The sequence below is a fragment of the Gavialis gangeticus genome, unplaced genomic scaffold, assembly GCF_001723915.1.
Source record: "Gavialis gangeticus isolate Ggan-Ray unplaced genomic scaffold, GavGan_comp1, whole genome shotgun sequence".
In the NCBI taxonomy this organism is placed as follows: domain Eukaryota; kingdom Metazoa; phylum Chordata; order Crocodylia; family Gavialidae; genus Gavialis; species Gavialis gangeticus.
In genome coordinates, this window is record NW_017729031.1 from 113,183,925 (window position 1) to 113,194,293 (window position 10,369).

A 10,369-nucleotide genomic window follows, 5' to 3' on the forward strand; every position below is an offset into this window, starting at 1 on the left:
GGGCTGCACTGAAATGCCACAGTGCTTGTCAGCCTACTTTGTGATCCTAAGCCAAGGATTGGCAACATTTTTGAGCAGAGTGCCAAAAACAGCTGCAACCTTGACTTGTAAGATGTTGGCATGCCAGGGGCAGACAACAGGGGACCTGTGAGGGACCTGATCCTTGTTGTGGCAGTGCAGTCCCTGTCCCTGCCCCTTCCCCAAGGTGCACATGCCAAGCAAAATGCCTCCATGCCAGGGGTTGCCTACCCCTGTTCTAGGCAGTGGAGCTAAAAGTAGGATTTTTACTTTGATGCTGTATTTACATGCAGCCAGCATTGCATCCGAATGTAGCTTGTAGTACCACTGGGCACTGACACCCTCCTTCCCCTCCTCCCCACCCACTTCCTCCTCATCCCCAGAGTGGACAGCTGCTAGAGAGAGGTTGAGGCTCAGCACTACTGCTGCTTCCTGGCCCACCCTGACTGGAAAACTGCATTTTTAACTGGGTCAATTAACGCCTGTGCACGGACCTGCGGTAAACTGCTAGGAATACAAGGCACCAACCTCTTCCTACAGTTACATTCAGTGAGGTAGCCCACTGCCCCTTGGTGACTGAGAGTTTACCTTTGAGTCAAGCCAAACCGCTTTGTCCTGTATCTGTAGCTCAGGTTGCTTTTGAATTAGTTACCCACTAAGTTAAAAACAAAAGCCAACAATCCAAAAGCAGTCATGTATGTTCAGTATAGCAGGGCAGAGGAGCCCAGAACTGCAGGGAGTCTTTTTCTGCTATAGCTTAGGAAAGAGTTGCAGTTTAGCAAACTGCCTCCAATTAAGGATAGCTACAGCACATACTGCCCTGAGAAGGTTTATCTCACCTTCACCCCAGCAGTAATGCTTCCCTCCCTGATGCAAACACATCCTCACATGCACTCACTCCCCAGCCACCTGATTAAGAGTGAGGCTTATTTTATTATCCAAGTCTCATTTGAGCCAAATGACTGACTTCTGTGATTCTAGTGCAGGCAAAACCACCATTGCCCCAGGTAAGTAAGAGGGCATCTACACATGCGCTTCAATGCACAGTAGCCTATTTAACTGTGCATTAAAGCATCACAGCAGAAACTGTGCTAATATGCTAATGCACGGTAAAAATGGGCTACTGCGCATTGTCACTAAAAAAAATTGTGCACTTTTGCTACTGTGCATTGGGGCAGCCTAATGCATATTTATTTATTACCTCGCATTACAGGTACTAAATTTGAATGTGCAGTTGCAAAAGCGCATTAACGAATGGGCAGATGCACCTTAAGTATTCTATTTCCAGCTTGGTCTATGGGGTTAGGCACAGATTACATAGTGCTACATAATGCCTACAGGTGCCCCATGACACTTTCAGATTCAGGGTTCAGAGGTCTTTCAGAAATCAGGGTTTTAATTCCTAGTTCTGAGCCCATCTCAGGACCAAGCCCTTTCTGTCAGAACCAAGTGCCATATCCCCACTGGATGTTAGCTACCTGCTCTCCAAGAGTAGCAGGCAGAGCCTGCAGTAATCAGTGTTAAATATTAACACTGGCTCTGGAACTAGGAGCACATGCCTGGCAGGAAGGGGAAAAGAGTTGTACTGGCAGAGCAATGGGCATTAGGAATGACCAGTTGGCTGGCACACAGAGGCGATCGGCCACGCTCATTGCAAATATTTATTGACTCAGGAGCATCCACAAAGCAGACAGCATGGCACACAGTACAGCAAGACGCAGCTCTGATAGGAGACAACATTTCAGGTCAAAGTCGCACAAAATGTGATTTTTCTTCTGCTTTTAATAGGCATTTGAGCCAACAAATCCACAGCTCAGCTCAGCTCGTGCAGCTTCCCCCCCACACACACACACACAATGGGTTTCCTTCAGAGATTAATTACAGCAACAAAAAAAGATCAACTGTGTAGAAAATATTTTCAAGTATAAATATTAGCAACAGCATCTTGGGCCAGGTAAATACCAGGCATGTGGCACAGCAGGTGCTTGCTGACATAGAAAAGGTTTGTGTGGTGTCTCCGATTACTGGCAGTTAGCTGCTGCAGCACTGTGCATCCCAGGCCAGCTGCATACTAAGGTACTTTCCTGAGCAGTGTGCAGATTTAGGCAATTGGTTCCATAGGGCCTCACTTGAAGGTCTGTTTCCATTAATGTCAGCAGGGAACAGGCTTTCAATCTCCATCCTAGTAATCTAGCACATACTTGGAAAGGCTAAGCAGCAGATCCATACCCTGAGCATGGAAATACTCAAGCGTAAGGTAGAAACAGATATTGTCAAATGGGATAGGTCTTGTCCTGGTACAGCAGATCCACTTCAGTGGGTGAAACACGTTGCCTACTGTTCTGCCTATTCATGCTGCAAGACAATGGGTGATGTGTTCTCCTAGGGCTTGAGGGGGCCCAATCCTGGACACCCAGGAAGTTCCCATGCAGACCTGGCCCCCTCCATCCCTGCAAACACGTCTGGCTTTTCCTTCTTTTCCCCAGCATCCCCAGAGCCATGTCACAGAAGGGAAAGCCAGGCAGCAGCTCCCAGAGATGGAGGCATCTGATCTAACATAGCAATTCCTGGGTTGTGCATGATTGGGCCCCTCAAGCCCCCAGAGTACCTATCAGGGCACAGCTGGAGAGCACAGCTGGCTCTGGGCTACCTGAACCCCCACTTCATATAGTAAACATCTGGCAGGAAACAGCGACACAAACTGGTACCTTTGTCAAAGCCAATTTGTGCTGCAACAAGGGGCACCGACATCTGACAGCTTGGTTTTTGTGCTGCCATAAAAAAATGCTATGGCACCACAAAGGCAACAAAAGGCACATCTGTGTCCACCCTCAGTTCCAGAGCAGGGAAGAATGTTTCTTTCAAGACTAGTACAGGCAGGGTGGGATTAATGAAGCTTTTGGGAGAAATGCCTTGTTCCATTCCTTCCTCACTCCATGGATTGACCTTTCCTGCTGTCTTGTATGATACAGAAGATCTAAGCTAAGGCTTCCAGGCAAGACTAAGCGAGTTGCAGGTGCTCCATTGAAACACCTTCAAAAGGGGCCCAATTTTTCATGAAGAAGTGCTAAGTTAAATGCAGGTAGCAGTAACCCCAGTTACTTGTGCCATTCATGCCACATTAGGGCAGGAGGTTGTTTGAGAGCCCCTGTGGGCACGGGCAGGAGATTGTACAGTGTGCAAACACAGTAGTCACACAGTAATCCCCAACTCGGACTTTGTCTGGATCTGGTCAGTCTAGAAGGACTCCAAATATTTGAGTCTGCCCTGAACCATCAGACCAGGGCAAAGGCCACTGGGTCAGGGAGCCATTTATGGGCAGGGATCAATAGCAGAGGCAGAGGTCTTTTTCTTCATGGCAACACTGTTTACACAGGATACCTGCTAATTAACAAATCTAATATTGCTTTTCCAGCTCCCCCTCTTGTCAGTAACTCTCTTCCCTCTGTAAGGCAGCCCAGGCAGGAACAGTGTCACCAGACAGCTTCACTGGGCCCCTAGGCTGACCTGTGCCACCTTGTGCCTACAGAGGCAGGGGGTTGAACACACTTTCAGAAGAGGGCCTCGAGTTCCCAGCTGGTTCTCAAGCCCAGTTCCCTTTGCCTGTTATTCTTTATCGGTGATTTCCTTCACTCTGCTAACATGGCACCTATTAGCACTCCCACCAGCCGGCTGCTTCCACAGCCAAACGTCTGTCAGGTCAGCCTGTTCACTCTGGGGTTACTCACCGATTCAGAGGCAGGGATACCAACTGTCTGATCAGTGTTGAGTAACGGCTAGCAGGAAAGGCCTGTGCAGCAGCACTGGGCACTTGTGATGCCTTTCAGCACCTGGAGTGGAGGAATCCCACATCTGTCTTTAATTGCAAAAAAGAGCCAATATTGGAGGCAGATGAGACAAGCTGTAACATCAGATGTGGAAGGAGAAGCCCTGTTGCACTGGCAGCTGCTTCATGTAGGCTCCAAACAGTAAGAGATGGAGCTGGCAGGAGCCCTTTAGAGATAACACGTGCTTTCACTTTACAAACTGACTGCTCACCAAGTCATTTAAGGTCAGAAAATGTAGTGGAAATCCCCTGTGTGCCCTCCCTGCTCAGAGTCCAGCTGGAAGTCCTGCCCCAAAAATGCCCCTCAGCACCAGGGAGAATCAGGAGAGAGGGGGACAAGTACTTCCAAAATGCTGTTAGCTAGTTGGGTGTGAGAGTGCTTTGACTTTGGCAGACACATCCCCACTCCTGTGGCTGACTGTTGTGAACTGGTTGGGATCTGATGGGAATCTGCAGAAGCAGTACATTATGGGGCATCAGAAAGTAACACGCCTCAGGGCAAGACAAATACCACTGTGATCATTAAAGGCACCAAAGCTTTGGCATTCAGCCAAGAAGCGGGGCACTGAAACGGAGCATAGGACAGATTTAAATCCACCCAGGACCAGGTGGACTGGCACAAACAGTTTCCAGTGCCGCATGAGCTCCAGGAGGCACAATGAGGCAGTGTGCGTGAAATGACAGGAGCCAGGTTGAAAGCCTCATCTTTCACCTGAACTTGGTTTAGGCATTTAGCTACAGGTTCTTTCTTTGTGTCCCTGGCCTGGCCTGCCAGGCCGGGAAGCAAGAGCACTGCAGTCCTAGTGCAAGAGAGGCAAAATTGCCAGCCTCGAGAGGTTTGGAGAAGGAACCAAATGCCTAGAGGAGCTCAGCTGGTATTAAAGGCTGCAGCACAAAGAAAGCAGCCTTTGAGCAAAGCCAGACCTCAGTGCTTTGGGTAGGAGGCAAGGAAGAGGCCCTGACTGGCACCCTGGCTCAGTGGGGAACAAAGGGCAACAAAGTGCTCTCCCAGCCCACGCACAGGACCACAGCGTGGGCTGGGAAAGCAGCTGCACTGGCACATGGCTCCCCTGCACATGAGGAATTAAAGCCCTCCCCTCTCATGCCAGCTGCACTTGATGATCACTGGGTGGCAGGGGAGTGAGGCCGACACCAATACACCAGGGATGTAGAATCCGCAAGACAGCAGTGGAGCTCTAGTTACACAGCACACATGCACAGGGCCAAGAGCAAGGACTATGGATGATAAAAACCCCTGCCCTCCCCCATGCAAGGGCATCACTGGCTGCCACTGGGACTCTCCCCCTCAGTGAGATTTTTAAAATCCATGGACAATGCCAGTTCCTCAGCCAATGGAGGTCTCTTCCACTCATCCCGCGTCAGGATGTAGCCGATCAGCAGCCCGAAAGTGATCAGCAGCAGGCCCAGCACATTGGCTAGGATCCCTTCAGGCACAAAGGAGCTGTAGGTGGTCCTGCAAGAATAGAGAAGGGCAGTGCTAAGGACACTGGCTTCCTGCTGCCCTGAGGATACAACAGCTCTACACAAGAGGCAGCGTCTAATTCAGTCCTGGCCCTGAAATGCTCCCATTCACCCTGACCCCATCCCAAACCCCACCCTGAAAGAACCAGCAGCCTAGCTTAATACAACAAAAAACTACATCCCTCCATAGAAGGGCACTCTGGTGAAGGAACCACCCTCTTGTAGTCCAGGAGGGGCCAAACCAGGCTGGGCATCTTAGCAAGCAGGCTGTCAGGCTGCACAAGTTTCTCTGCAACCACACAGGAACTGCCCATTAGATGCTATTGCCTCTCCTGGCTGGTTTGGGCACAGTAGCAGAGACAGCTTGGGCTGTGCCTGAAACAGAGTCAGCCAAGGGACTTTTCCCACTGGCTGTTTGACACCAGCCATCCCACGCGTGGCATACTGAGACAGCCAATCCAGCCTTTGTCTGGATCAGCACAAAGGATCCATATGGCCAGTAAGAACTTGAAGGAAAACCTAGAGGCATCAACTCTGGAAGCTAACCATTAGGCATGAGAAGGACAGAACTGAAACATGGATCCAACGAGAAAAAGCCTCTCAGAACCCAGTGTTTTTATCTAGAAAAGAAATCACAAACCACATTTCCCAATATCCTGCAGCACCTGTCACTGGCCAGGACTCCCAAAACATCTTGCCAACATACTACTGCCTTAGGGAAAGTCAGACATGTCTACTGAGGTCTACTCCGGACCTTAGCAGACCACAACCCATAGCATCTAGGGGCCCAAACACTGCAAAAGAAGGAACAATGGGACTGGGAACTAGGTTTAGAGGGGCTGTTTTCTCCCACTGCCCAGGAAGTGCCTCATGCTGACGCCCATGTGAAATCCAGTGGCGAGGTGGGGAGAAGAATACAGGCCAGCTGTTTTAGCCATGTACTTGATACTGAAGAGGAGCAGCTCCTTGATACCCAGCAGGCATGTGGCGATGGAGAGGATAAGGAGGAAGATGCCGAAGAAGACATGGTGCGATTTGTACTTGCTGCGAAGTGAGAAGGATGCTCCAGGGAACAGGAAGAAGCTGAAGCCCATAAGCCACTGGAAGGGGAAGAAAAATGGCAGGGGGCAATAAGCCACTGAGTCCTCTCAGGGCTGGAACGAAGCCCCAATGGACAGCAATTCTTCCCCAACAAGACCTCAGCTCCCACTGCAGCAGGTATTATGGCAGCAGGTCAAGGAGGTTGGGGCAAGTTAGGTCTTCCTACCTCACCCCCCAGGCAAACATGAATTAGTGTCCAGGGAAGAGTCCAACTGAGCCCTGCTCAGATGCTGGCACTGCGTGTCCCCCAAGCCCCAGGAACAACTTCCATTAAAATAACAGGGGATTGAGTTGCCCCAGATCCCACAGGGCAAGTCAACAGCAGAGCTGGGACTAGTCCTGACATCCAGCCCCCTGCTCTCACTGCTAGGCAGCTCAGCCTGTCAAGAGTGCCTGCAAGACAGGAGAGAGCACCCAACTCCAGGCCACCCCCTGCCCCTCACCTGGATAAAGTAGAGGCTGAAGGCTGATATGCCACACCAGCTGTGCAGGCTGTACATGTCCGCAAAGTTATTCTTCCTGTGGTAGTCAAACACGGCTATCAGGCCTGTGGAGAAGAGAAAGAGGCCTGTTAGAGCTGGACACCTATCCTCAGCCAGGACGTTCATCACACTCTGTGTACCCTTCACAGTACCAGCATGCAGGTAGTGAAGTAAGTGGCAGTGGGTAAGCCAGTACTGTACTGGCTTCCCGAACTGGCCTTGGCAGGGTCCTGTCAAGCAGGTTCACTGGGCTCTGGCATTACCAGGCTAATACATCATGCTACAAATGGGACTGCTACATCCACCCACCCACCTCCCTCTGGCTCCGATGCTCCCCTCTCTGGGATGGTCTATGAGCTGTAAGAGGAAAGACCGGGCAATGAAGGGCTCCAAACCCCCCTGCTCAGAATGCTGCTGCTCTTGGGGACATCTTGCCAACAATGCCCTGCAGCTGGAAGAATCCCTCCAGGCCACCTTCCTGATGGCTTGTCCTTGTTGTGGGGGAACCCAGGACTCACCCACAAGGGCAATGACCAGTGCAAGGACATGAAGGAGCCCATGGAGGATTTTGGTGGAGCGCTTGCTTTCGTTCCTGAAGACCCGGTAAACCAGGAGAGCTGGTGGAAAGAACATATGTGAGACAAGTGCAGGGGGGCAAGGCAGGAAAAGGCCCCCCAACAAAAAAAAGACTAGACGTAGCTGTGCTACACGTGTAAAATTAAACTCCAAGAGCGCACGATACCCAGTGCTGGAAGGGAGCCACAGAAGGGAGGCAGAGGGTGACTCATACTGCAGGAAGCGTTAAGCACTTTGTTATTCTCCCCACTGCCTTTCCCAGATTTAATTTGCTAGCTTTAATCTTTCCTTAAAGCCACAGGACCTGGCTGCAGGGCACCTGCTACTGTGGCTTTCCCATCATAGCTCTGTGCAGATGTGCCTGGCTGCGTGCTTAAGAGGCCATCTGGGAGACAATTACTGCTGCTGGCTCCCTGAGCAGCACTGTGACAGAGCAAGGCACAAAGCCATCCTCCACACCCAATCCATTTAGCCCCTGCTAAGTGCTCTGCGGAAGGCCTGACCCACGTCAGCTCCACTCAGACACCAGCAAGGGTTTCATCACCAGCATGAGGAAGCTTTCCATAGGGATCTGCTGCATTGTCATTGGCTACGAGAGCAGACGTCCCATAGCATCCCTCTCCTGCACCCTTCAGCTGGAGCAGAGAAGCCAGCCTTGCTTTGCACTAGTTCAGTGCAGATGGCATCGGTGCACCCAGTTGCAGTACCAATTGCTAATGTCATGAGACAGCTTTGTACTTTTCCAGAATGGGTAGCTTGCTGCCTGAGCCATGTCCCCTTTCAGCCCAGCAGGCTGATGGTGCTGAATTGGAGCTGTGTGATGGAAAGCATTACCAGGCCAACATGAAACGGCCCAGCTTCCAATCCAGTTACTGGTGTACATTTGGACTAACTCCACTTTAAGGCTATACCCAAAATACTCAGTAGGGAAGCAAGCACGTATGGGACTGCAGCAGAGAAGGAATTAACTCCATCAGTCAGCAGGGGGCTGAGGCCTGGACTCTTGGTCCCCTGAAGGAGTGTTGAGGAACGCAGCAAGCACCTGCCCCACTACCTGCAACCAGGCCAGGTCCTGGTCCCAGCTTACCATCCCCTTGGAGGAAGACCATTCCAATGATCATGCAGAGTGGGTGGACGTTGAACTGTAGCGAGCTTTGCCAAGCGATGCCCCCCCGGAACTGGCCCATCCAGGCTCCAGTCATGGCAATCACCATCAGTCCCAAGAACTGGGAGATCGCCACATAACAGGAGAGCCCTGCTGGGCTCAGAGGCCTTGCGAGGCCGTCTTCCATATCAGACAAGGCAGATGATGCTCAGGAACAGGATCACAGGCTGCAGGCACAAGAAGAAGAAGAGTGATCAGTGTGGCAGCACACCAGGAGCTCAGAAGGGATCCGTCACCTTTCCCAGGCACCTTATGAGCATCCAGGACACTATTCAACTGATCTTCTTGCATAAGAGCCAGAGTCCCAGCATCAGCTTGGAGCTTGTTCGTATTTCAGGCAGGGACCAGATGGCTGATCTCAAGACCCACTCCCAGTTCTCAGATGCTTTTGAGCACAGCAGCTGGCAACAACAGCAGACTACCCAAGCTCAACAGGCATCTGTGGCACCCATCAGCCCAGGGCACTTCTGTGGGCTGCACCTAAAAAGCCAGCCCAGGTATGGGCATAACAGATTGCAAACAAGGGCAGCCCTGTGCTGTGTTGCAGGCACCCAGCATGCAGACGGGAAGTGTTTTGTTGAACCTGAATGCATTACTCAGTGTTTGTCCAAAAGAAAAACAAATCTGGTTACACCCAGCTTGGGTATTGTGCCCAAAGAGTCACCAAAGCTAGTATTCTCCCTACCTGGGCAAGCCACAAGCATGGCTAAAAACAACAAGGGAGAGAAGGTTAAAGACTGTTCTGCCAAACTAGGAGCTGCAGCTGCTCTGCATGTGACCCCACAGGCCCTCACTGCTCCAGGCATCATCTGCCATCAATCTAGAGGAACTTCCTGGCTGACTTGTGAATGGCCCTGGGTGGGACTCCCGTTCTCAGAGGCTTGCCTGGCGCATGGATCTAGCTGGCTGATTCAGCATGGGTGGCAGCTGCAGCCTACCACAGCCCGAATAAAACAAGACTTCTCCTTCCTTGTTCATCAAGGTCCCCTCTGTCACAGCCTCCCAAGAAGGCTCCAACAGTCTCTCCATTTTATCTTCATTGTTGACCTCCACATCCCTCTGTCCTCACCAGATACTCTGATTTTTCCCAATTTCAGTCTTAAACTCTTTTTCCCCCCCTGTTTGTACAGCTGTGCACAGGGGCTCCTAGACACACTTCAAACTTGGTTGTGTGTGGCATGATGGTAGTGGCTCCTACTGGGGTAGGAGCATTGTCAACTCTTCAGGCTGTCACAAATCCTGCATTTTGGTGTTTCTCATAAAGAACCAGTCATGTGAGAGAGAACCAATGCTTTCATTAAGAAACAGATTTTAACCCTCCTGTTTGCAGGCAAGAGCCTGGAAACATGAATCCTAAAAGACCCAAATATCCTCATGTGTCAGGTATCCAGGTTGTAGCTGTATTGGTCTAGAGGAAAAGGGCAGTCTATTGACTCCTCTGTGAAATCCTATGAAATATGAACTTTCATTTCTACCCAGGAGAACTTTTTTCTTTTCACCAATGCCTGACGAAGGGTGTTTGTGCCCAAAAGCTTGCAATTAAACAATTATGTTTTGCAAAAATCTTGTTGGTTTAATAAAAGATAGCATCTCTACTATGAGTCCTGATTTAAAATAGAAGGACATGGGGATATTTGCAAGTGATGAGATTATCTTAAATCTGGCAGGGAAACAGTGGCCCAATTTATGTTCTTTGGGTACCAGGGTCTGCTGGTAGAA

The 10,369-nt window shown here is 50.6% G+C and overlaps 1 protein-coding gene across 1 annotated transcript in view; it reads right to left on the reverse strand.

Moving 5' to 3' along the window:
• Positions 1–1,658: 1,658 nt before the first annotated feature.
• LOC109302090 (cytochrome b561) overlaps positions 1,659–10,369 on the reverse strand; it is a 24,904-nt gene continuing 16,193 nt past the window's right edge. Inside the window, exons 2-6 of the mRNA XM_019523598.1 lie at positions 8,573–8,817; positions 7,428–7,526; positions 6,871–6,974; positions 6,269–6,426; positions 1,659–5,318 (exon numbers count right to left, since the gene is read on the reverse strand). Coding sequence (XP_019379143.1) covers positions 5,123–5,318; positions 6,269–6,426; positions 6,871–6,974; positions 7,428–7,526; positions 8,573–8,777 — 762 coding nt within the window. The 5' untranslated portion in view covers positions 8,778–8,817 and the 3' untranslated portion in view covers positions 1,659–5,122. The remainder of the gene's footprint in view (positions 5,319–6,268; positions 6,427–6,870; positions 6,975–7,427; positions 7,527–8,572; positions 8,818–10,369) is intronic.